The sequence below is a fragment of the Pyrgilauda ruficollis genome, unplaced genomic scaffold, assembly GCF_017590135.1.
Source record: "Pyrgilauda ruficollis isolate IOZ18807 unplaced genomic scaffold, ASM1759013v1 scaffold129, whole genome shotgun sequence".
Lineage (NCBI taxonomy): Eukaryota > Metazoa > Chordata > Aves > Passeriformes > Passeridae > Pyrgilauda > Pyrgilauda ruficollis.
This window is the reverse complement of record NW_024511321.1, coordinates 107,324-131,603: the sequence shown is the minus strand read 5'-3', so window position 1 is coordinate 131,603 and position 24,280 is coordinate 107,324. Positions and strand designations below refer to the sequence as shown.

The 24,280-nt window shown below is 50.0% G+C and overlaps 1 protein-coding gene across 4 annotated transcripts in view; it reads right to left on the bottom strand.

The window, feature by feature from the left end:
• Positions 1-24,078, bottom strand: part of FERMT2 (FERM domain containing kindlin 2) — a 50,575-nt gene extending 26,497 nt beyond the window's left edge. For all 4 annotated transcript variants that reach the window (XM_041458559.1, XM_041458560.1, XM_041458561.1 and 1 more), the window contains exons 1-3: positions 23,963-24,078; positions 22,648-22,816; positions 5,184-5,417 (exon numbers count right to left, since the gene is read on the bottom strand). In XM_041458559.1, coding sequence (XP_041314493.1) covers positions 5,184-5,417; positions 22,648-22,816; positions 23,963-24,025 — 466 coding nt within the window. In that variant the 5' untranslated portion in view covers positions 24,026-24,078. The remainder of the gene's footprint in view (positions 1-5,183; positions 5,418-22,647; positions 22,817-23,962) is intronic.
• Between the last annotated feature and the right edge of the window lie 202 nt (positions 24,079-24,280).

Sequence of the window (24,280 nt, the reverse complement as noted above, 5' to 3'; positions counted from 1 at the left end):
AGGAGTTGCACTTGATGATCCTTGTGGGTCCCTTCCAATCAGGATATTCTGTGATTCCACAAACTCCAGGCAGCTTTGCCTCCTGGAAAGCAACTGGGTCAGGGATGGAGCTCCACGTGTCTGTCACAGAGCCCTGGGAACGCTGCACATCGTCCACCAAAGGGTTTCAGTTTTGCAAAAACCCAAAAACAACAAAAAACCCCAAAAAACAACAAACAGTGGCTTTTTATAGAAGTCTTTTTGGCAACAGAGGGCGTGGAAATATTGCAAATACTTCAGGAGTCAGAGGACGTTCTGTCCTGGAGCGAGGAGCGTTTGGAGAAGGAATAAAAAAAAAAAGGTAAGGTCACATTTGGCACTGGGACGGTGTCACCTTCCCTGGGCTGGGCTGGGCTGGCATCCTGCCACTCCCAAATGCACTGCCACCTCGGCTCAGGTTGCATTTGGTGGCTGGAGGCTGAGGCAGGGAAGGCTGGCTGTCACCTTCCTTATTTTTGGGATGATGGGAAGCAGCTCATCACCCTCATGGGACTCTCTGCACCCCCAGCTCCACAAGCTCCTCAGGATCACACCATCCTCACTCACCCTGTGCAAGAAGGGGAGCTGGGGACCAGAGCAAGATGGAATGTGGGCATGGAAATGCCACAGCTGGGCACAGGATGCTCCCCAGACTCGGTTTTCCAAAACAGGTGACTAATTCACATGGATTACGAGGCAGGAGCTGGGTGTGAGGCTCCACCAGACTCTGGGGAAATAAAAGAGCCTGAAGGGAATTTCTCTGTCTTACACAGCCTCAGGGTGGGTAGGGAGAGGTTGGTCATGAATTTTGGAGTGTTTCCTCCCAGAGCTTCCTCCTCCCAGCTCTGGCACTGAGTTGTTCTCTCTGTGCTCCCATTAATACCAACCAGAATTTTCCCTGTCCTCTTCTCAGGCTGGAGGGCAGCAGAGGTCCCAAATCTTCACAGCCAGGAGAAGAGGAGAAGGATGGGAGCTTTTCTGCTGTCACAGCATCTCCCCTCACCCTGCAGCTCCAACATAAGTCGTGTCCCCAGGAGAAGGAGCATTGCTGGGGCAGGAAACGCCGAGGCCTGGGAAAAAACTCTCACTGTTTCATCTTGCTGTTTGCTTTTCCTGTCCCACGTGCCCAGAGAGCAGCAGCAGAGCCTGCCTGGAGTCCCTTGGAGCTCCTGGGATACATGGAAAAAAATACAGGCAGAATGCTGGAAGGAAGCAGCTGTAAGGCATCCACTGGGCTGGAATCAAGTGAAGCCATCCCAGAATCCCAGAACAGTTTGGGTTGGAAGGGATCTTAAAGATCATCCAGTTCCCTGCCATGGGCAAAGACATCTTCCACTACCCCAGGATGCTCCAAGCCCTGCCCAACCTGGCCTTGGACACTTCCAGGGATCCAGGGGCAGTCACAGCTTCTCTGGGCACCCTGTGCCTCACTGCCCTCACAGCTGAGAATTCCTTCCTGTTCATGTAGGAAAAGAGGATTTTTCTATTTGTTGTTATGTTGGATGATGGGTGAGCATCTCCTACCCCCCCAAATCCCGCTTTCAATGAGGATATTCCCACTCACACCAATAAAATGCTGAGTGCAGCTGATACCTCAATTTTCAGCTTTTGTGTTTTTCAGATTCTGTGCTGCTTTAGTGTGTGGGTCTGGGTTCACATCAGGGCATGGTGAGCTCTGTGCACAGAGCAGGGAGACAAAACAATTCCTGCTCCAGCTGGGCACCAAGGACAAATGATCCAAATCTCAGCCCAGGAGCACAAACCCCGTGGGCTGCAGAGAGAAAAACAAGCAGGATGGGAGTGCAGGGGCTGAGCTGGAATTGGACACTGAACTGCAATGTGCACATGGAGCAGAGCTGATCCCAGGGAGAGACCCCGGGAGCGCTCGTGCATTTTGGGACCATTTGGGTTCATCTTGGCTGCAGCCCTGGCTGGGCTCTTGTGCTGCCCAAGGTGGATCCATGGAGGAGATCCTTGGAATCAATCCCTGCTTTATTCTGGAACTCCATCCAGCCTCTGCTCTAGGTCAGCCTTCTCAAGGCATCACAGCCCATCAAATCTGCAGTTGGATATTTGATGGGCAGTTTTCTGGGTGGAATTATCTCCCAGTGGGATGATGAGAGCAGGGACCACGGGAGCATCCCATCCCAACCCCCGTGTCCCACTGCCAGCCAGGCGGGAAGCACAAATCCCTGCTGCTGAGGGAAAAAGAAAAAAAAAAAAAAAGTGAAGTTTTACTTTCTCTTTCTCTGCTCTTTAATTGCAGATCAAAGCTGGCCCTTCAGGCTGGAGCTGCCTGCCAGCAGCTGCTCCTGGGCAGGATTCCAGACCACCCTTTGGATGAGGGCTGCCCATCCCTTGCACTGCCCATTCCTCTCCTCGTGCCTGCTGGGGTCAATCCCTGCCTCTAACCCTCCTGAGTGGCTGCTGTGGGAATCAAGGGGCTGCAATCCAGCCACTAGGAGTGAGATTGGGGTTTTTTCCGGCTTCACACGACCTCCAGGAAAGTGAGGGATGTGTGAGTGGCTCCAGCATCTTCCCACAGGCACCTCCTGGGAGCCCTGGGGAGCTGCCCTTTGGAATAACTTCCCTCTGCACAAGAACAGAGACTTCTCTTTAAAAATCAAGCAAGTTCTGCAAGGGTCACACCTCTGGGTAACAATTTAAAGGGAACAGAAGCAAAGGACAGCCTTCAATAATTCATCCATGGGTACTCCTGTGTGTGTAGTGAGGATTTTGTAAATGCAACCAGTCAGGGTCCTGAGAACATCAGGAATTACTTCAATTACTCACTGGTGATGCTTTGTGCTGGAGTTACTGAGGTGTGTAATTAAATGATGCAGGGGCAACGACAGCAAACAGGTACAGCCAAAATATCAGCAACTCCCAGGCACAGCTCTGTCCTAAGTTCCCTGGAGCTCAGAAATCAAGGGATTTCAGAGACAAGGACTATGCTGGGATCACTTTCCCTTCCACCTTGAAATATCTGCTCAGTTTTCCTTGGAGAGACAATCAGCTTGATTAAGATGGAATATGAGAGCTCTGTGCAGGGATGCTGAGGAGGGCAGGGAAAGGTAATGAAGAAAAATAGGGCAGGAAAACACAAATGGGGAGGGAAAAAGGAGAATCACAGAATCACAAAATCACAGAATAGTTTGGGTTGGAGGGGACCTTAAAGATCATCCCATTCCAACGCCCTGCCAGGGACACCTTCCACTATCCCAGGGTGCTCCAAGGTCTGTCCAGCCTGGCCTTGGGACACTTCCAGGGATGGGACAGTCACAGCTTCTCTGAGCCTCCCTCTCAGCCAAGATTTTAATCCTAATATGTAATATATATGTATAAAACATATGGGTTTTTACATTAATATATAATATACTTAATATATATTATATATATATATAAAGTATATAAATGTTAAAACACATTAGATAGGACATCTATAAGTATTTCGACATCTATAGGGGCATTTTAGCACTTACATAAAATGCATTTGTACATCATTTGCATTTATACCTCTGTGGTTCTGGGAAGAGCATCCCAGCCCCTCCAGCTCCAGCACTTCTGCATCCCCACATCCCAATCCCTCTTCCCACAAGCTGACGCCAAGCTCATGTATCATCTTCCCAGTAGCTCTGCTGAACATCTGGCTCCCAGTAAACACAACTGGAAGGGCTAAACAACTTAATCACTGCAGCTTGTGTCTGTCCTCCAACAGCTCAGGCTGCTGAGAGGCACTTAAAGGAAAGTGAAATTTCCAGTAAAAGCCCTGCTTTCCCCAAAATCAGGAACTTCATTCCAGTACTTCAGAGGCTGCAGAAGGGAAGCCAGCACCACCCTTGATGGATGTGTCCCTGCTGCCTGCTCACAGCTCCAACCTCTGCTATCCCAGAGGCTTTTCCTCCCTCCCAAGCCTTTAAATATCAGGATTATTCTGCTGGTTTGGTCATAAATACACCAAAAGCTCTGAAGTTGGAAGAAAAGGCTGCTTCAGGCCCACATAAGGTTCTGACAGCATCAGTGACAGATCTCCTGTCCCGTGATGAACCATATCAGAATTTCCTGACGTGAGTCACTGCTGGAGAGATTCATCAGCGTCCAAGCCTGGGACCTCCCTGTCTAGCACGACATCCCAAATGCCCAAATGGGGGTGGGGGAAGCAAAATCCACTCAGAAATAACGCTGGCTAAGCCTTTTCTATTTTAAGGAGAAATTGCCCAATATTTACGTTTTAAAAAAACCCAACAAAACAGGAAAGCAACAGCAAAGATCAGTAATCAGCTAAAAATACCAACCAAACCACAGATGTGCTGGACACTGCACGTAGGGATGAGCCCTTCCTGCCTCCCCAAACAACTGGGTCAGCCAAGAGTAACTTCAGCTGCCTTCTGAGAGCAGGAATAGATTTGCTACAGATGAGGATGGGTTGCAGCATCTTTTGGGAGGGGAGAATTCCAGCATGGAGTGGTTCCTGGAGCTCCTTGGGGTGGGGTTTCCATCTCCTCCCTGGGTTTTTTTTTGGTGGGCAGGAAGAAACACTGGGTTTTGGGATGAGGAATTTGTGAAGATGGGTAAAAAATTGTACCTGGTAGGGAATGATTCCTCCTTTCTCATGGGCTTCTCCTCCACCAGGAAATGAGGGTGAAGAGGAGACAGCAAGACTCGGTTCCTTCCCTCCACCAGACAGTTTTACGGTGGAGCATCACCACTTAATCTCTAATATGATTTTCCACTAGAAGACACCCCACAGGGCTGGCAGATTTCCCATTTCAGGGTTTGTTTTTCATCCAGCACATAAATTTGCAGGGGGAAAAAAATAAATCACAACCAGTTTGAATATCAAGCAGGGCTGGTACTGCCTCGCCTGTGACAAACCCGAGGACAGCTCTGCTATGGAAGAGAATTCAGCACAAAAAAATGCATTTTTTAATCACTTTCTGGCTCAACTGGTCCTGTTGTTGACGTATTTACCCACAAAAGAGCAGATCTGGAAGGGAAAAAGGAAGGACATCTGGGTTGTTTGATGTCCAAGCAACTCCTGAGCGCTCAAAGCCAGAAAACACCAAGGATTTATCAAATTTACAGGGCAAGCACGTGCACCAGAGGAGAGGCAGGAGCCAAACCGACCAGGAAGCTCCTCAGGGGGGAGGTTTTTCACCACTTACTGAAGGTTTTGCAGATGTCAGAAACAGCCTTGAAGACCCTGTCGGAGAAGTTGACTTTGACCTTGACGTACTTCATGTTGGGCAGCTGCAGGCGCAGCAGCTTGTGCTGGGGGGTGAACTGGAGCTTGGCATCCGCCTGGATCCCGTATTTATCCAACGTCCAGTGAGTTTTAAGGAGCCAAGTTTTCTTCTTTTCCCACCACAGCGCGTGATCCGACCAGTCCTTCTTGACGTCTGCAACAAAGAAGCCGTTTTTTCCCCCAGTTAAAAGCGGCACCAGAAGGAGCCTTTGGAGGACAAAGGAAGTTTTAAAGTGTGCCTAGCTGGGAAGGAACTATGGACCCAAAAACCTCCAACAGCCCCTTCTGGATACAAGGAACTGCTTGTATTCAATGCTGTTTGGATGGGATATAAAAGCAGGGAAGAATCCAAGGGAATAAAGATGAGACTCAACGTGTCCAGGGATCACCAGCCTGGCAGTGATCCCGTCTGAACACGAAGCCAAGTGGACCCAACACCTCCCCCAGCAGGGATTTTGCACAGTTTTTGGGGTTAACTATCAATTCTTGGGTTTTTCCCCACCATCCAGGATACCTGTGCTATCCAAAGGTGAGCCCAACCACCTCGGCACACATAGAAAACAGAACCAGGAGGAGGTTTGCAAGGAGAATTCAACAGGACTTTCAGCTTCTACAAAAAAGCCCTGAAAATTCCCAACTGAAACTAAAAGTTGCCTCCCAAATGACCAAGAAAACTCAACAGCCACATCTCCTTCCAGCAGGGATGTAACCATGGAGGTCACCTTCAGGTTGGAAAGCATTTGGGGAACCAAAGTATGGTGATAACTCCAAAAGATAAACCCTGTGCAATATTTTCCCTAACACCTGGAATATTTTTCACTAGCACCTGGCCCTGCCATTCCTGCAGAGCATTTTCCACTCTGACAACCAATAACAGTGCCACATCCTTCCACCACACACAGAAGAGAGAATGGAGTGATATATAATATAGTAATATATTTAGTAATAGAATAATTCAGTTTTCAGCTCCAGATCCCCCTGTGATCCTGGATTTCCATCACGAAATACCAGTTTAGCCCCAATTAAAACCACCAGCTGGCATTTATTCCAACAGCTCCTGTCTCCATCCTTCAGCACCACAGGGCACCAGCCAGAAAGGCAGGAGCAATTCCAGAGGATTGGAGAATTTCCAGGATTAGGTAAAGTCCCAGCAGGCACAATGCCAAAGGGACTGAAGGAACACAATCCAGCACCAACATCATGCTGGGATTCTTGATGTCCTGTACAGGAGCTGGACTGGATGATCCTCGTGGTTCCTCCCAGCTCAGATATTCCATGATCCTGTGATAGTGAAGATTATCCCCACGAGCCACATCTGAATTAAGCTGAGATGAGAACAACGTGACAAATGAACTTTTGTCTGTCCCTATCTCAGAGCAGGACCTGGAGCTCAGGGTTACTGAGAAAACCCAGCAGGAGCTGGATTTTCCCTCTGAACTCCTGGTTTAGTGGCACAATCAGCTCTGCAGAAAGTGGAAACATTCAGCTGGACTTTTCAACAGCTTTGTACAATCAAATTAAACAAAACCAAATATAGAAAAGCATGCAAACTTGCACAAGCCTTGTCTACCCAGAAAAAAATCCAAGAAATCATTACAATGGACTCTGGTAATGAAGTCCAACTTCTGCCCTACTGAAAGCTGAACGAGTTGGCACCAAAAATCAGGGGGAGGAAAAAAACCAAAGGCATTTGGAATCAGTACCATTTATGCCTAACAGAAGGGGATTTGGGTTTACACTGCTGATTAACCATTCAGGCCACGGCACAAAAACAACACTCTGGGCCTGAGAGCAATTAACACTTTCAATTAACAGTGAGCTGTTGGTTCTAGCAGGAAGAGGAAGGTCTGTGCCTGTCCCACGGGGTAGTTATATATAAAAGAGGCTGGCAAATGTTTAGCAGCTGCTTTGTGGAGCTGAGTTTTACACACTGACAAGAGCCTTGGGTGCTTTGCAAGGGACCCAGGACTGCTTGGAGCAATCCCTGCAGGCCAGGGAATGCCAGCAGCCTGGTTAAATGTGACCAAAGGTTTACAAACCTTCACCAGAGTCCCGGTTCACCAGTTACTGATTTGTTCAGGCTACAGCTTCACAGCGAGGCTGAATATTTCAGCTCAGGCTCTTCCCACCTACTACCATCAGTCATTGGTCACTTCATATTTATCCACCTATCATATTCATCAACTTATTCATATTTGACAACTATAATCAATTTACCAGCTGGCCAATCCTCTATCAGAGCTCAGTAAGTCTCCGAGTACTGCAAATTCAACTTAGAGATCCCGGACCTGGAATTTAGAAGTTTATTACAGGCTGCAGATCTCAGAGATGTTTGTAGATCCAGCAGCTCCTCTGAGCTGCTGAATGTGACGGACACGGAGCTGCTGGAGGGAGCCCAGAGCAGGGTGACAGGATGAGCAGAGGGATGGAGCACCTCTGTGTGAGGAAAAGCTGGAACAGCTGGGATTGCTCAGCCTGGAGAAAAGCAGCTTTGAGTTGACCTAACTGTGGCCTTCCAGTGCCTGAGGAAGCCACAAGAAATATGGGGAGAGACCATTTACAGGGAATGGAGGGACAGGACACAGGGAATGCCAGAGGGCAGGGATGGATGGGAGATTGGGAAGGAATTCTTCCCTGGGAGGGTGGGCAGGCCCTGGCACAGGGTGCCCAGAGCAGCTGTGGCTGCCCCTGGATCCCTGGAAGTGCCCAAGGCCAGGATGGACAGGGCTTGGAGCAGCCTGGGATAGGGGAAGGTGTCCCTGCACACGAGGGTGGAACTGGACGGGCTTTGAGCTCTCTTCCAAGCCAAACCCTTCCAGGATTCCATAAAGCAAGCTGCACACATGTAAGGGTGACAGGCAATCACTGCCAGACAAGGAACCCCCCGGGTGAAGGCAGCAGGGATGTGGCAGCTGGAGCTGTCAGCATCAGCTGGAGCCTGGGCTGGGCTCAGGGAGCTCCAGGAGCCAACCCCAGCAGCAACACCCTCGGGAAAGGGAAGCACAGCACTTCCTTCCCAAAATAATATTCCAAAATAAACCCCCACCTTTCCCTGCAGCCTGAACCAAACCCCTGGAGCCTGCGAGGGCTGGCAAACCCAGCTGTGATTTTTTAAAATTTTTTATTTTTTTTTTTTTCCCCAGGCAGAACCTGGTGTTGCATTTGCCTCCCAGAACTGTGCCAAGAGGCAGGAACGTGCACGAGGGACGTTCAGGATGTTTTGTACAGCAAAACCCACGGGGCTGTTCCCCTTGGAAAGCCATTCAGACAGCCCTGGGAATGTGAGAGGCATCTTAAATCACACAAATGGCTGCAGAGACCTCTGTGAGGACAGAACAGCCAGAGAAGGAGTGAAGGGCTGCTCTGTGAAGTGTTTTAAACCTGAAACATCCTCAGCTTTCAATCCACGCCGGCGCCTGGCCGCAGTCACATCCCGCCAGCTCGTCCAGCATGAATTACAATTGCAGATTTGAATTCCCACAGCCACCGCTAAATTCCCTGAAATGCAGAATCCAAGCAGCAGTAAGTGTGAATTGAGATGCACACGGGGTGTGCTTTAATTCTGGGCTGGCTGTCGCACACAGAGCCACAAACACAATCAGAATTCCAGCAGCAAGGCTGAATCTGGGTGAAGGGCAAAGAAAATCAAGGCAGCCCTGCCTGGCAGCCCATTTATCCCATGTGGGAAATGCATTTGCAGAAAATGTTTAAAGTTTGGTAGAAGACTCACATAATATATATTTGCACGTAAATTTTTGAGATAAGAAATGTTATGGAATGGGATAGAGATTGTTGAGAGGGAAATGGAACTAGAGGAACTAATGGAACGAGTAAGTTTTAATGGGTGGTTTTGTAAATAAGATTAGGTATTTTGGAGTAATAGAATTATGAAAGATGTATTGTAGTAGGACTTATGAGGGGTAATTTTAGATTATTTGCTTTAAGGCATTTACAGCATGGTGTAACAAAAGCTGATAGGCCAAGAAACACTTAAAATATATTATAATTAGGAAATAGTTGGCTTCTGATTGTGATGGTATGAATTATAACATCTGTATTGTCTCACCCTTCTCATGAGACTGAAAACAGAATAAAAGTTCTAAAACACCTCTCAGCTTCCCCATCTCTGGGTGAGAAAAGGGCATAATCCAGCAATCCCATTTATCCCAGGACTTGGCTGCCCCCAAACACTCTCCCTCTGCCAGTCCATGGTTTTTTGAAGTCCCTTTCCTGCTGCAGCAGCTACTGAAGCTCTTTCCTGCAGAAGCTCTGCTGTCACTTGGCAGCTTCTCCAGGCCAGCTTAGGACTCACAAGCAGTAGGATACAAGTCTCCAGCGCTGTGTAAACACTGTATTTTCCTTGTTATTTCGGGATATCCCCTGTTGCAGATGGGCTCTCCTTCCATGCACTGCTCAGGACAACACAGCTCCGATATGAATGAATAAATCTCTTTTTTCCCCCCCCTTCCCAGTGCATGGTTAAATCCCACTGGATGGGTGTTTGGAAGGCAAGGGTGGCTCCCACCTCTGGGAGGGGCTTTCCTGGGAATCACCAGATTCCCTTTCACACCCACATTTAGGATTAAATCCACAGGGCAGCCAAGACCCTGCAAATGCCTCCATCACCTTAATATTGGGGGTTAGTAATAAATAATTAAATAGCTCCTGCATAAGCTTGAGGAGGAGTTCTGCAAGCCTGCCTGGGTTGGATCATGGATTTTTGGTGGATTTTTGGAAACAGAGGATTTGCAGCTGATGCTGTTTTCCCTGGAATTCTCTCCACCTTCAGAGAGGCAGCAGAAGCAGCTGCAGCAGAGGTTGCAGCTCATGCCTTAATTAAAATGATGGCTTTTAGAGGAATGGATTCAAGTCTTCAGCATTCCCACAGGAACAGGTCAAGAGGACCATCCCCCTCTGAAGCAAAAGCCCAAAACACTGGGGGGGTTTTCCACAGGAGCAGAATGAGCTCCACAGCTTTCCCTGGCTCTTTCCCAGGGGTGGGTTTAATCAGGATTATCCCTGCTCTGGTCTAAGCACACTTGGGGGAAAAAAATGCCTTTCCATTATCTCAAATTTATCTATATAAAAAGAATTTTAAAAAATATATGTTTAAACATATTATATATATATATATATATATATAAATATAACATATACATATATTATATAAAATATATTATGCATGTAAACATAAACATTTACCCCATATATATATGCATATATAAAATAGAGACAAAACTGACTTATATGCATATATAATTATAGATAAACACAAAAAATAAATGCATATAAAAATATATCCACATATACACATATATAAATGCCACACACACACACACATATATATATATATTTATATCTCCAATGCAGGGACTGAAACCAACTCACAAGCCAAGCACTTCCTCTTGCAAAAAGTCATTTTTGTATTTGATAATCTACACAAAACCAACCCCAAGTTTTCCACCTTTTCACTGAGTTTGGTGCAGATGGGCTGAAACTCCTCAAGGGTTTTTACAAGAAAATTAAAATAAAAGCAGTCCCCTTTTTTTTTTTCCTGTGATTTCTGGATTTTAAAATTAATACCCATTCCATACTGAATTGAAAAAATACATATGTGGACAAAAAGCACTGAGTGTAGGCAGCTGATTAAAGCACTTTCAAACACAAATTCCTGCTGATAACACCTTAATCCAGCCCTCACAGCTCCAAGGGGCTCTCCAAGCCCTGGGCTGGGTGTTGGCTGCATCCACACCCCTCTTGGGAAGCTGGAGGACGAGAAAAAGTGTTTGAAAGGAAAAAAGACTTCCAGCAATAAACAGCTGGGAGTGCCCTGGGAGAGCTCAGGGATGGGGGATACCCTCTCCTGCTCCCCGGGGATGAAATCCATACCCACTGAAATCCATAGCCATGGAAAACAAGGTAAAAGTATTTAAAAACTTGGGAAGGAGAGAAATTTAAGGCTGAAAGTGAAAAAAAGAGGAAAAAATCACCACAACCAGCCATCAAAATTCCTTGCACAGAACCTTGTGTGGTTGCTCTGGTGGGTTTTTCTTTTCTATGTGTCCAGGAGAGGGGAAGGCACAGCCTCAGAGCACTAACAAAGTCAGGGAGGAGGGCAAATATTCCTAAAACATCCAGAAATACTAAAATAAAGAGGCTTATTTGGTGCACGGAGCAGGACAGCTGATGGGGAAGGGCAAGGATAAAGAAGAGGAAAGGAGGAAGAAGGGGAAAGGAAAAAGGAAAAGGAAAAGGAGAAAGAAAAGGAAAAGGAAAAGGAAAGGAAAATCCTGAGTTGGCAGGGATAAACAAGGATCATCAAGCCAGGAGTCCCTGGACACCCCAATAGCCAAGAAAGTTACTGAAGGTCCCAAAGATGCTGAAGATTTGTCTTAAAATATATATATTTATTTATATTGGTTATGTATTTATTATATATATATTTAACATTCATCTATCTGTGTAGCTGAACCCACTGCTCCCTCCCTCCAACCTCCTCACTGCTCCCAGTGACCTCTGGAAACTCAGATTCCTTCAAACATGCCAAGGCCACTCCTTCCAGGATAATTATGGAGCAAAAAAAAAATTTAAAAACAGAGCTATTTTCATTTATCAAGAGTCCAGCAGAAATGCTGATGTGTTTGCTGGGTGACACAGTCACTGTCCTGGGGCAAAAGCTGTAATTTTAGGAAAATAAAGAGTTTTTCTGGAGAGCATTGGAGTAGAGTCCCCTCCATCCCCCAATGGGGATTTAATTGCAGAGCAAAGTTCAAAAAGGAACAAAAATCCCTCCAGCCTCTGGTCACAACACTTGAAAAATTATACTTTGAAATGGGGAGATAAACAGCCCATAAAATTATCATCAGACTGATGTAATAAAGCTGCAGCCAGGACAAGCTGATGCTCCCAGAGCTAATGGGACTTGAGAAGCGTTTTAATCACATTTCCCACATGGATTTGACACATGCAATGGAAAACAGCAGCCACCACCTGTGGAAGGGATTTCATCCATGGATAACACAGGATGGCACCTGAAATTCTCCTGGATCTGCCACCATGGGCAGCTCTCACCATTGTTTTCAGGGAATCCCTGAATGGTCTGGGTGGGAAGGGGCAATGAAGCTCATCCATGAGCATCTCCAGCTCTCCCAGCCTGGCTCCAGCCCTTGGAGCAGCTCCTCTGGATTTGCTCCAGCAGCTCCATGTCCCTCCTACAAAGGTCTCAAATCTGGATGCAGCGAAGTCCAAAGCACAAGCAGCAAGACACCTGCAGCCTCCTCCTGCCTTGTGTTTGCAACAGGAATGAGCTGGGACTAAAATCTCCTCTCTCCAAAACCATTCCCCCTTGTCCTATCACTGCTGCCCCTGCAAAAATTGTATCCTACTTCATTTTCAGGAAAACAAATGTTCAGGAGAAGATCCACACCCACCCACGGAGGTGCCCAAAAAAGGGTGGACCTGTGTTGGAATTTCAGTCTGAGAAGAATATTTCTCGCATGAAAAATACTTTGACTTAATAAAGTAAAAAACATGGACAAAAGGAGCCTTGTTCCCAACTCTGTGATTCCAAGAGCACGACCCAGTTCAGGGGACCTCCCCCTTATCCCACCGTGCCAGGGCACACGCTCATGGCAAAGTCCTGACGTCAAAGCTCCGGTGTAGTGGCACAGAGTGATTCAAGAGCAAGGAAAAAAGGAGGAGGGAGGGGGGAGAAAAAAAGCCCAGTGGAGGAGACTGAGCCCATTGGGATGCAGTGCTGCGTGTGGATGTTCCATGTGTCTGTCCTTGCTCAGGGAAATTACGGAGTGTCTGCTGCTAACGAGGGAACACGCTGGAAAGAGAAGTGGGATTCTTTTCTTGGCTTTTATGGGGATTCTAAGTGAGCTCTGCAATGGAAAGTCCGTGTCTTGATGAGGCAGGGGTGGTAATTGGAGTCCTGAAGAGCTGATACATCAGCCCCAACTATCCCAAAAGGCTGCTGCTGGCAGTGCAGGGCTCAAGATGCTCAGCCCATGGGATGCAGGGAGAAGAGCAAATCCTAACAAGCCTGAAAGCCACTGACTGTTTTTCTAAAGTAAACTCGAGGAAGGAAGCTCTTTCCAGTGTTAATAGGATTGCTCAATTAGCTTATTTGAAAGTTTATTAACTTGGATTGTATCTCATTCCACTCCCCTGCCATGGGCAGGGACACCTCCCTTTATCCCTGGTTGCTCCAAGGTCCATCCAGCCTGGCCTTGAACACTTCCATGGATGTGGCATCACGTTTTCCTGCAAAATTTTCCCTGCAATTTTTAGCTTTTTGGATATTTGGTAGCTTTATTCCAATTAAATGCTCACACAGCCATACCCAATCCTGTCTAAACCCATGAGCAGGGGGAGAAATTTTCCAATGATGCTGAACCCAGCTGGAATATTGGGAAACTCTCCAGAGGTCACCTCAGCTCCCCAACACCCCCAGCACTGATGGGCTCAGGAAGGTCTTTGCCAGTGCTGTGCAGAATTCCTTTAAATCCTTGCACCAGCAACCCAGAGAAATGTGGATTATTCATTTTTCTATGGCACAGAGCAAAGGAAAGCAAGGGTGGATTAGTGTTTTTTTTTTTTTAATTGGATTTTTTTTTAAACAGGATCTTCACAACCTGATTTTGCCAACTGCTCCCCCCATTTCATCAAGCAGCCCTCCACAGGAGGCTTTCACTGGCTGCTCCTGCCTCCATGGAATGATGAGGAATGGCAGAAAACTTGATTAAGGAATGTGGTTTCCATTATTCTCCAGCACAAAATAGGAAGCATTGGGAGGCAAAAAAGGAAGGAAGGAAAGGAAGGAGAGGAAAGAGGAAAGACACTTCTCCAGGGATCACACTCCCTTCCCTCTCCAAAAAGGACAAGTGTCCCAGGGTGACAGCAGCCTGCAGTCCTGACTCATCCCCAAGGAATGTGCAAGCCAGAGGAGCTGGTGCTGCCAAAAAGACATCACACCCAGCAAGGGAGCCAGAGGATGTGTACTGGGAGGGATGAAGCATCAGGCAGAGAAAGGAGAATGATGGGCAACCTGAATTCCCAACCTCTTACCAGGCAATTCCCCAAGTGCTTTAGGGATGGTTAAAGCTCAGATCCCTGCAAAGTGACATTTGGAGTCCTGAGGATACCTCAGGCAGCCTCACCCCACTCCATAACTGTAAATGTTGCTCCTTCTCTTACAGATCCATGTGGGATCATGGCTGGAAGAACAGGGCCCTGGCACAGGGTGCCCAGAGCAGCTGTGGCTGCCCCTGGATCCCTGGAAGTGCCCAAGGCCAGGCAGGACAGGGTTTGGAGCAGCCTGGGACAGTGGAAGGTGTCCCTGCCCATGGCAGGGGTGGAATGAGATGCTCCCTTCCAACCCAAACCACTCCATGATTTCTTTTTGGTTCTGCCTGTTCACCAAAGCTCATAAATGAACACAAAACACTTTTAAAGGACTTTAACACCCCCAGCCTTGAGCCTGGATCTGCCTCACCCATCACAGGCCCAAGTCCTGGCACTAAAGCCCTGGGGCAGGACATGAGGGAGGGGGACAATTCCTGCTGCAGGAGCTCTGGAGCTGGACAAAGCTCTGAGGAGCATCAGCCAGGATGGGAAGCTGAGCAATTGCCTTCTTCCAGGCAATTTCAAATGAAATTTGACTTTCTAACTGAATTGGAGTTTCAGCAATTCACCCTTCCCAAAGAACATGTACTCCTGCAGGGAGCAGGGGAAAAGAAAGAAAACAACCACCAGCCAAGCAGGTGTAATGGGCTGGGAAGAGATTTACAATCCACTGGCAAGATGGATTTTTTGGGTGCTGTCAGGATGTTGTGCAAGCTAAAAATCAGCTGAGGTTGTGAAGGGGAAGGTTTCTGTAGCAGCTGGTGGGACTGGTTTTTTATGTTCATCCCCTCCCAGAACTGTTCTCAACCTGCTGGCCAAATTCAGCCACATTTTATCAAAAAGTGGAGGTGTCCCAGGATCCCAGCTGGCCTGGAAGAGGGGGATCAATGCTGGCACAGGGCCATGCCATGTACCCAGCTCCCAGCTGAGGTTCACATCTGAATGGCCACAGAGTGGGAGCTGCATCCTCGCTGGGAAATGGGTGAGTGAAAGAAAAACCAAGATCAGTTCTCCAGAAATAAAAAATAAATAAATAAAAAAGCTTTCCTCTGGTTTTCTGAGCACTTTCTCAGCACTTCTGAGCACTCCCAACAGTTCTACCTGGTAGAAGCTTCAGCCTGGATGAGAGCAATGTGTAAAAAGCAAACCTGGGCAAGAAAACTAAATTACAGCAACCCTGCTAAAATTCCATCCAACAGGAATTTGGGGGTCTCAGCACTTTTCCAAATTGCACACCATAAACCCCTGAAAGCCACTGGAACATTCAGAACTGAATCCTGCCAGCTGAGTTTTGCTCAGTTTTGTTTCTCTGCCCCTTTCTAAGCAATCAGTTAATTCACATTTCAGAATGAGAATGAAGAAATGCAGCTTCCCCAAGATGTTTTCACACCACGAGACTTTTCCCCCCAAGCACAGCCAGGGCTGGATGCTGGGCTGAAGTCAGTGAGCTCCACAAGGGCTGTAAATCTCCTTCCTTCCCCTCATGTGTCAGAAAAACAACCACTAAAAAAACTCCCCCAACACCCAAACCAGGAGCTGGCAGTGTTGGTGTCCCTGGTGATGTTGAAACAACTGAAGTTTGCAGTGCAAATAATCCCTCATCTTTCCCAACTCAGTAAACATTCCCCACATCCACAATTTCAGGCAGTTATCCACAATCCTTTTCTTTTTTTTTTTTTTTTAAATCACATCAAAGACCAAGGGTTAAAATCCAGGTGTCAGTTTTGCTGAATCAGAGTGGCTGGGGTTGAAAGGGACCTTAAAAACCATTTAATTCCACCCCAAGAGACACCTCCCAGTGGACCAGGGTGCTCCAAGCCCAACATGGCCTTGAACATTTCCAGGGATTCTATCCTGAGTACAATTTCTTTGAGTTTTTGTACGGTTTAGACAGACTCAGCAGATGCCTGGGTGAAACACAATCCCTGATGGAGAGGAAGATGTAAGAAAAAGGGAAAGAAAGAAAAAAAAAAAAAAAAAAAAGGGAAGTGTGTGAATGCAATAATTTCTATGATTTTTCAGCTCCCCACACCGACTTCCCCACGTGCTTTATGTCAAATCGAAACCTGAGGGAGCTGGAAGAGGAAACTCCTGATTTGGGCTGGGTGGGAGCAGCAACCCCAACAATTTCCTGTCTGTGGTGTGACAAACCCAGGCTCTGGGATCTGCAGGAGCACCAACACCACCTCCCACCCCGTGCTCCTTCCCCTGCCACCAGGACCTGTGAGCTCAGCCGGGCTCTTTCCAGCCAAATCAGATGGCTCACAGTGACAGAATTTAAAAATAAATTAATAAAAATAAAATCCTAATTGTTTTTGACCCTAAAGAATCATCAGCACTCTGAGTACAGATATTAATTGCTGTGACTGCAGCTCAGAGCTGCCTCTATGTGGCTTTTACCTCCCCCCACCCTGAATTCCTCTGGTCATTGGCAGCTCAGCTGAATATTCCACTCAGGCTCACAAAGAGGACTTTATCTGAGCCACCATCAAGCTGAGCCCACCTTGGAGCTTCCTGGAGTCCAAGCTGGATGTAAAGGAATGAGCCAGATCAATGTGCATGGCTGGGGGGGTGTGTTCACAGCACTGGCATGGTGTCACTTAATGTCACCAAAAATGTGCTGTTTGGAGGGTGAGGATCAGCACAGGCCACACGTGAAGGGATTCATCAAGTGGCAGTATGGAAACTGGAATGGGAGCAGCTCTGCTGGCCTCCTTGAGGATGCTGCTGAAGTGGAAGACCAATTCCAACCCAGAACAGCCCAAAATCCTGCCTGGATCTGGAGCAGGAGGATTTGGTGCTCAGCAGGTGCCAGATCCCCTCTGTGCTCACCATCCCACTGCCAGCTGGGCAGGTTTTGCTGTTTAAAAGCTTGGGAATAAATTTTCCAGGGAAACCTGGAGTGAAATCAATGCCTGCCCCAAACACCTACCTGATTTGTAACAAGGTCTCAGCACCCAGCCCCAGAGGGGACACAAACAGATCCCTGAGCACTGAATGGCACTTGGAGTCCTCTCATGGCCATCATGCACTTGGAAAGCAACACTGAAGAGTGACCAGCACTGACTTTGAAGCAAAAAAACCTTCTCATCTCAGGGGACAACTGAGGGACAGATGAGCAGCTGTGGATGTCCCAGGTGAAGATGCCCAGGTGACACTGTGGGCACAGACTGGGAAGCACCCCAAGCTCACACCTGGCACTGAGCAGTGACGCTCAGACACATCATTCTGGGAAGTGTGGCTGCAGTCAGAGAATCCCAGAATGGTTTGGGTTGGAATAGAACTTAAAACCCATCTCATTCTACCCCCTGCCATGAGCAGGGACACCTTCCACTGTCCCAGGGTGCTCCAAGCCCTGTCCAGCCTGGTCTGGGACACATCCAGGGGCAGCCACAGCTGCTCTGGGAAACCTCTGCCAGCCCCACACAGAAAAGAATTCCCAGTTCCCAATCTCCCACCCATCCCTGCCCTCTGGCAGTGGGAGCCATTCCCTGTGTCCTGTCCCTCCATGCCTTGTCCCCAGTCCCTCTCCAGCTCTCCTGGAGCCCCTCCAGGCCCTGCCAGGGGCTCTGAGCCCTCCCTGGAGCCTTCTCCTCTCCAGGGGAGCATCTCCAGCTCTCCCAGCCTGGCTCCAGCCCTCGGAGCATCTCCTCTGGATTTGCTCCAGCAGCTCCATGTCCTTCCTATGAGGATCCCAGACCTGGATGCAGCATTCCAGCAAGGTCCAAAGCACAAGGAACAAGCCACCTACCAGACAAGCCCTGCAGCCTCCTCCTGCCTTGTGTTCACAACAGGAATGGGCTGGGACAAGGACTCTGCATTTCTCTCCCATAGCCTTAAGCTGTTTCTAAGAGTTCATTCCAGTTGCAAGGCAAAAAATTCCCCCAGCCAGTCTCACGAGGGTCTGGAGTGTTTATAAGCACTGCAAAACCTCAAACACAAACCTGGGCAAATCAATGACGCTGCACTTTGCTGGTGTTTTATTCATAAACCTTTCAGGGGTCCATTAAGGAGAGGAGACTTCACAGGCAGAATAACACTAATATTTAGAATTGATCTTGCAAGGAGTGGAGCCGAAATCCTTGGAAGATAACACAGCAAAGTCTATTTAATGGTGAAGAGAGCCCCTGGGGTGAATCACAGACACATCTGCAGGCTGAAACCACTTCAAAAAAGAGCTTGAAGTGCTACAACCAAAACTGCATGGGGCAACTCCTGTGCCAGTCCTCAGGTGACATCCCACCCTCTCCCAGGTGACACACAGGAGATAGTGGAGGAGCTGCCAGAGGGAACAATGGAGGTTAAATCAACAAACCCTTATCCCAGCTTCAATTCACAAAAAAAGACCCCAAGGCTTCAGGAGATGTCATCACTGCCTGCCATTGCCAGCCTGTCTGAGGGCAGAGGGTTTGCTCTGACATTTATCCATATCAGCTCTCCTGCCCACCCCAGGTCACTAAAACAGGGATTCCACCACGTTACCCATCCTTAACCCCTTTTGGTCCAGAAGGACATCTATAATTCCAAATCTTGCTGGTTTTTTTTTTTTTTTTTTTTTCCCAGCCACTCACTTGTTTTCCCCAGGTAAAAGCCCAGAAAGGTGCTCAGTGCTCCCAGCAAACCCTGGGAGCTGGAGTCACCTGCCACCCACATCCCAGAGAGAAATCCCAGAGAAAGAATCCCAGAGAGAAATCCACATTTCCATCACAAAACTTCTATCCACGACTTTCTGAATCTGCTCAGTGCACATTTAGGTCATCTGTCTTAGGCTGTGCCTCTGCCAGACACCATTTGTCCCCCCTGCCCTGTTTCTGTCAGCTATTCCTTTATTCCCATGACCAGACAGAGCATCCCCCATATATCCCACAGAATTCCACAAACTCCACAGAGCTCCTCCCAAGCATGTTTTTAAAAAAAGCAGGATTTTAAAATTCCATGTGTTTAAAACAGCCTCAAGTTGACAACAACAATAACCTGCGTTCACTTCCTTCCTTCCTCTGCTCCCAGTGATTTTAAACCTCGCTTTTTTTTTTTTGTTTGTAAGTCAATAGTGGCAAAATTCCTAAAAAACCCTGAGAGAGCACCAGGAGTTTCCAGTACAGACCCCAGCCCTTACAGAGCAACTAAATGCTGCTGCTCTTAAAACCTCAGCAGTTTTTTGCTTATTTTTCAGGGATGACTTTGCCAAGAACTTGGCACGGCTCAATTAATGGAGTGGCTTAATCCAGCGGGTGATGAATAACAGGGGAGCCAACAGGTCATTGCAATTCACTTGAGTTACCAGAATCCCTATCTGCTGCTTGGGCTTCCTCCAATCCCTGCCTGCATCAGCCACAGATTTTAATTGCCTGTTCCCAAAGAGTCCAACTGCAGCTCTGTGCAGGCAGGAACGGAGTCCATGGGATTTATGGATATCTGCAGCCCTGAATTTAAGGAGGAAAAACTTTGCTGGGCTCCTGCTTCATCCCAACAGGATATTTACTGCACTCTTCCTCCTATAAGCATCAACAAATGCTGATGTAAATCAAGATTTTTTTTTTCCCTTTTCCAAGCTTTCCTTGCTGCTGGGAGGAAGGAAAGGCATTTTTCCTCTCTGTTCACTGATGGTGAAGAGCTCCTACCAGCACCCCAAAACCACAGTGTGGCTCATCTGCTGCAGATTCTCACTGATGTCCTAAACTTCAGTGGAACTCCAGGATGGCCACAGAAATCTCCTTTCGAAAGCCTGCAGGATTTGTCCCAAAGGATGGAGCAGGCAAAGCCCAGCCTAAGGCACTGAGCCACCTTCCTTCCTCCCCCCACAGTGTGAACTGCCCATGGGGGATCCCACAGGGAAAGACAGAACTGCAAAGAACTTTATTTTTAGGAAATTTCCTTAAAACTCACAGCAGAAAATCCGCTTGGCCGGAGAAGAATGATTTTTTTTTTTAACGCTGCAAATTGTCGAAGTAAGGAATTAAACAGAGGAACGACAGGGAGGAAAAGGTTAAAAATGCAGGGAAAGTGTTTTGATGTGGAAAAATTGCAAAATGAATTGATGCAGAGGCTGGATGAAGGGAAGCATTGAGGAGCAGGGGAGGATGAGGAACGAGCCCCGTCCCACCCGACCCCGCTCAACTGGCAGCAGCTCAAAGAAGAGCCATAAAAATAATGAGAGGGCTGGAAGAGCTGACACGCAGGAAGATTACAAGGAACTAAATACGTATAGCTTGGCTAGGCAACGAAAGCCAAGGGGAAAGGGAAGGCAGCAGCGGAGATATCCATGGATGTGACCATGCCGGGAAGGGAGGCACTGGGGCTGAAGCCCCGGGGAGCTCCAGCCCCTCTCCCCACTCCGCCGCGGCCGCCGCATTCCTTCCCTCTCATACAATCCCTAATTTAACAAGTGGAGAGGATCCGGGCAAACATTTCGGGGGGGATGGATTACGTCAGGAGCTAATTTAGGTCCTGCCGGGCTCCGGCCCCGCGCACATGCCTGGCTTTCCACACACGCTTCTTCTCCCTGGAGCTGCTCCTGGAGCTGCTCCGGCATCTCCCGACACGCAGCATCGCTCCTTCACTCACGGGGGGATTCATCACTTCTAGAAAGCTGGTTTGCTTTTTTCTCCCTCACTGAACTTCAGCAAAACTTTCTGCACCTCCAGCGTTAAAGTAAGAAGAAAAAAAAAAAACTAAACAGAATAAAATTAAGTTTTCGGGGAGTTCAAGCTACCTCCAGCACGAGACCCTTTGATGCGAGCGCTCGCTTCCTCTGGAAACCCAGCGTATTTATATCCATCTCTTCCTTCCTGCGACTCCGAGATAATTAATAAATCAAAACCTAAGCACGGGGGAAGAGATGGGCTTTTTAAAGGCACACGCGGGCTCCGCAGCGGAGCGGGACCTGCAGCTGACAGCTCCGCTACTCCCACAGCCGCAGGCACGCGCGGGGCCTCGCAATTAATATTTTATTTGAGCAATTACAGCCATCAGCCCGGGCTGCACCGCTGAGTAAACACAGCCCAGCAATAAAGAGCCGATAAAAAGACAAGGAGGGGAGGAGGTTCGGTGAGGCCGGGCTCCCCAATTTCGGCGGGGCCCGAGGCCCGGCCGCGTTCCCACGCGTCCCGGACAAACGGGCTCTTTGTCCAGGTGCGCTCCCACAGCCTCCGCACACCGCCGGCTCCCCGAGGTGCCCTCGCCCACAGCACCCCACTGATCGCCCCACGGGCAGCGCTTTGTTAGATCGGAGCTTCAGGGTGGAGTTTTGGTGTGAATTGTGGAGCGCCCCCCCAAAAAAAAACCCCACCCCCAAGAAACGGAGCTGTTTCCTAACTCTGTGTAAAATCCCGGGAGTGCAGCAGCCGGTGGATGGGGCTGAGGATCCGGGGTGGTAAAGGCTGGCTGGTGGAGGAGATGAGAGGGGGAACCTGGAAAGGTACAAGGGGCTAGGGCAGGGTGTGGGGACCTGGGGGGCTCCCTGCTGCTGGGAGCTGAGACAGAGTACTGGGAGAGAGTAAAACACAGTACTGGGGCAGGATGCTGGGACCCGGGGCAGGGTGCTGGGAGCCTCTCTGGAGCACAGTACTGGAATAGGGTGCTGGGAGCTAAACCGCAATGCCGGAGCAGGGTGCTGGAGCACAGCACTGGGCGCTCAGGCACTGCACTGGGGCAGGATGCTGGGAGCTACAGCCCAGGACTGGGAGACAAAAGTACAGTCCTGGAGCAGGGTGCTGGGAGCTAAAGCAGGGTACTGGGTCAGGCTACTGGGTCAGGGTGCTGTGAGATGAAGCAAGTACTGGAGCAGAGTGCTGGGGCTGAACTGGGGTACTCAGGCACTGCACTGGGCAGGGGGCAGGGGGCTGGGGGCTGGAGCAAACACTGGAGCAGAGTGCTGGGAGCTGGAGCACAACACTGGAGCAGAGTGCTGGGGGCTGGAGCACAGCACTGGAGCAGAGTGCTGGGGGCTAAACTGGGGTATTCCAGCACTGCACTGGGCAGGGGGCTGGGAGCTGGAGCACAACCCTGGAGCAGAGCGCTGGGGGCTAAACTGGGGTATTCCAGCACTGCACTGGGCAGGGGGCTGGGAGCTGGAGCACAACACTGGAGCAGAGTGCTGGGAGCTGGAGCACAACCCTGAAGCAGAGTGCTGGGGGCTAAACTGGGGTATTCCAGCACTGCACTCGCAGGGCGCTGGGAGTTAAAGCACAGCACTGGAGCAGGCTGCTGAGCACTGGGAGGATGCCGGGCTGCTCCAGGGGTCCCGGGGCACTCACCGAGCTTCTCGACGAGGCGCAGCATGACGCCGCCGATGTGGATCTCGCCGGTGACCCGCAGGGTGACGTCGCGGCCCAGGTCGGTGACATGGACGCTCAGCTCCCACGTCCCGTCGGCGTAGCAGCCGTCCGGCATGCGGATCCCGTCCAGCGCCATGGCCCCGGCCTCCTGCGCCGCCGGCCGCGCCCGGCACGGAGCGGGAGCGGGATCAGCGGCGGCAGCGGGATGGGCCCGGCTGTGCCCGCTCCGCGCCCCGGGGCAGGGCTGGGGGCGCGGTGGGGCGGGATCGGGGCCGCTGCGCTGCCCGCCGCCACCGCCGCCGCTCCTGAGGGGCCGCCGCGGGAGGAGCAGCGCGGGCGGGCAGAGCGGGAGGCGGAGGGAGGGAGGGAAGAGAGGGAGGAGGAGGAGGAGGAGGAGGGGGATAATAATTAAAGGAAAAACGCGCCTGTGGCTGCCGGGCCCCTTGGCCTTTTATGGAAGCGAAGGACGGAGCAAGTGGGGGCCGCTCCAACATCCGGGAATCGCCGGGGGGCGGCCCGGCCGGGATCGGTCCGGCCCGGCTTGGGATCGTCCCGGTTCGGCCCGGCCCAGCGCGGCTCGGCTGTGCCCGGCCCGGCTCGGCCCAGTTTATCCCAGCTCGGTTTATCCCGGCTTGGCTCGGTCCACCCCGGCTCGGCCCGGCTCAACACAGCTCGGCTCAGCTCAGCCCGGCTCAGCTGTGCCTGGCTCATCCCGGTTCGGCTCATCCCCGCTGGGCTCTGCCCATCCCGGCTCAGCCCAGTTTGTCCCAGCTCGGTTTATCCCGGCTTGGCTCGGTCCACCCCGGCTCGGCCCGGCTCAACACAGCTCGGCTCAGCTCAGCCCGGCTCAGCTGTGCCTGGCTCATCCCGGTTCGGCTCATCCCCACTGGGCTCTGCCCATCCCGGCTCGGCCCAGTGTATCCCAGCTCGGTTTATCCCCACTGGGCTCTGCCCATCCCGGCTCGGCCCAGTGTATCCCAGCTCGGTTTATCACGGCTTGGCTCTGCCCATCCCGGCCCGCCTCATCCCGGCTCATCTCATCCCAGTTTATCTCATCCTGGCCCAGCTTTGCTCAGCCCTGCCTGCCTCGGCTCGTGGCCGCTGGTCCCAGGGCATCCAGAGGGGTAAATTGGGGAGCCAGCCCGGAGAGCATCCATTAGGGCTGGCAGAACCTCGGCATCCCAAACACGCCTGGGTCCCACGGCAGCCGTGCCCACTCTGCACCCTTTGGGGTGTTTTTTAGCACTGCTCCCAAATTCATAGGAAAAATCATTCCCGTCCGGCAAAACCCTACCTTGGCATAGTAGCCCGTGCCCCCGTTGAGGCTGGGAGATGGGCTGGTTCCCTCCATCCTCATAATCTGTGTGAATGTGGGAAATGGGAACTGTCTTTAAATAAAAGGGTCTGAACCGGCACAAATGGAGGAAAAAAAAATATTATCCGCTTCCTGTAGCTCCTCCACCCAGTGATACACACATCCCGCCGAGCAACCGTGCTTCCTGAAAATCCAACACGCGGAAGGGGCTGTGGTTTGAGGTCCAGCGCTCTGGATGTATCCTGCTCCATGCCAGGTGATGGGAAGGCACATCCCAGCAAAGCCGTGCCCGCCCTG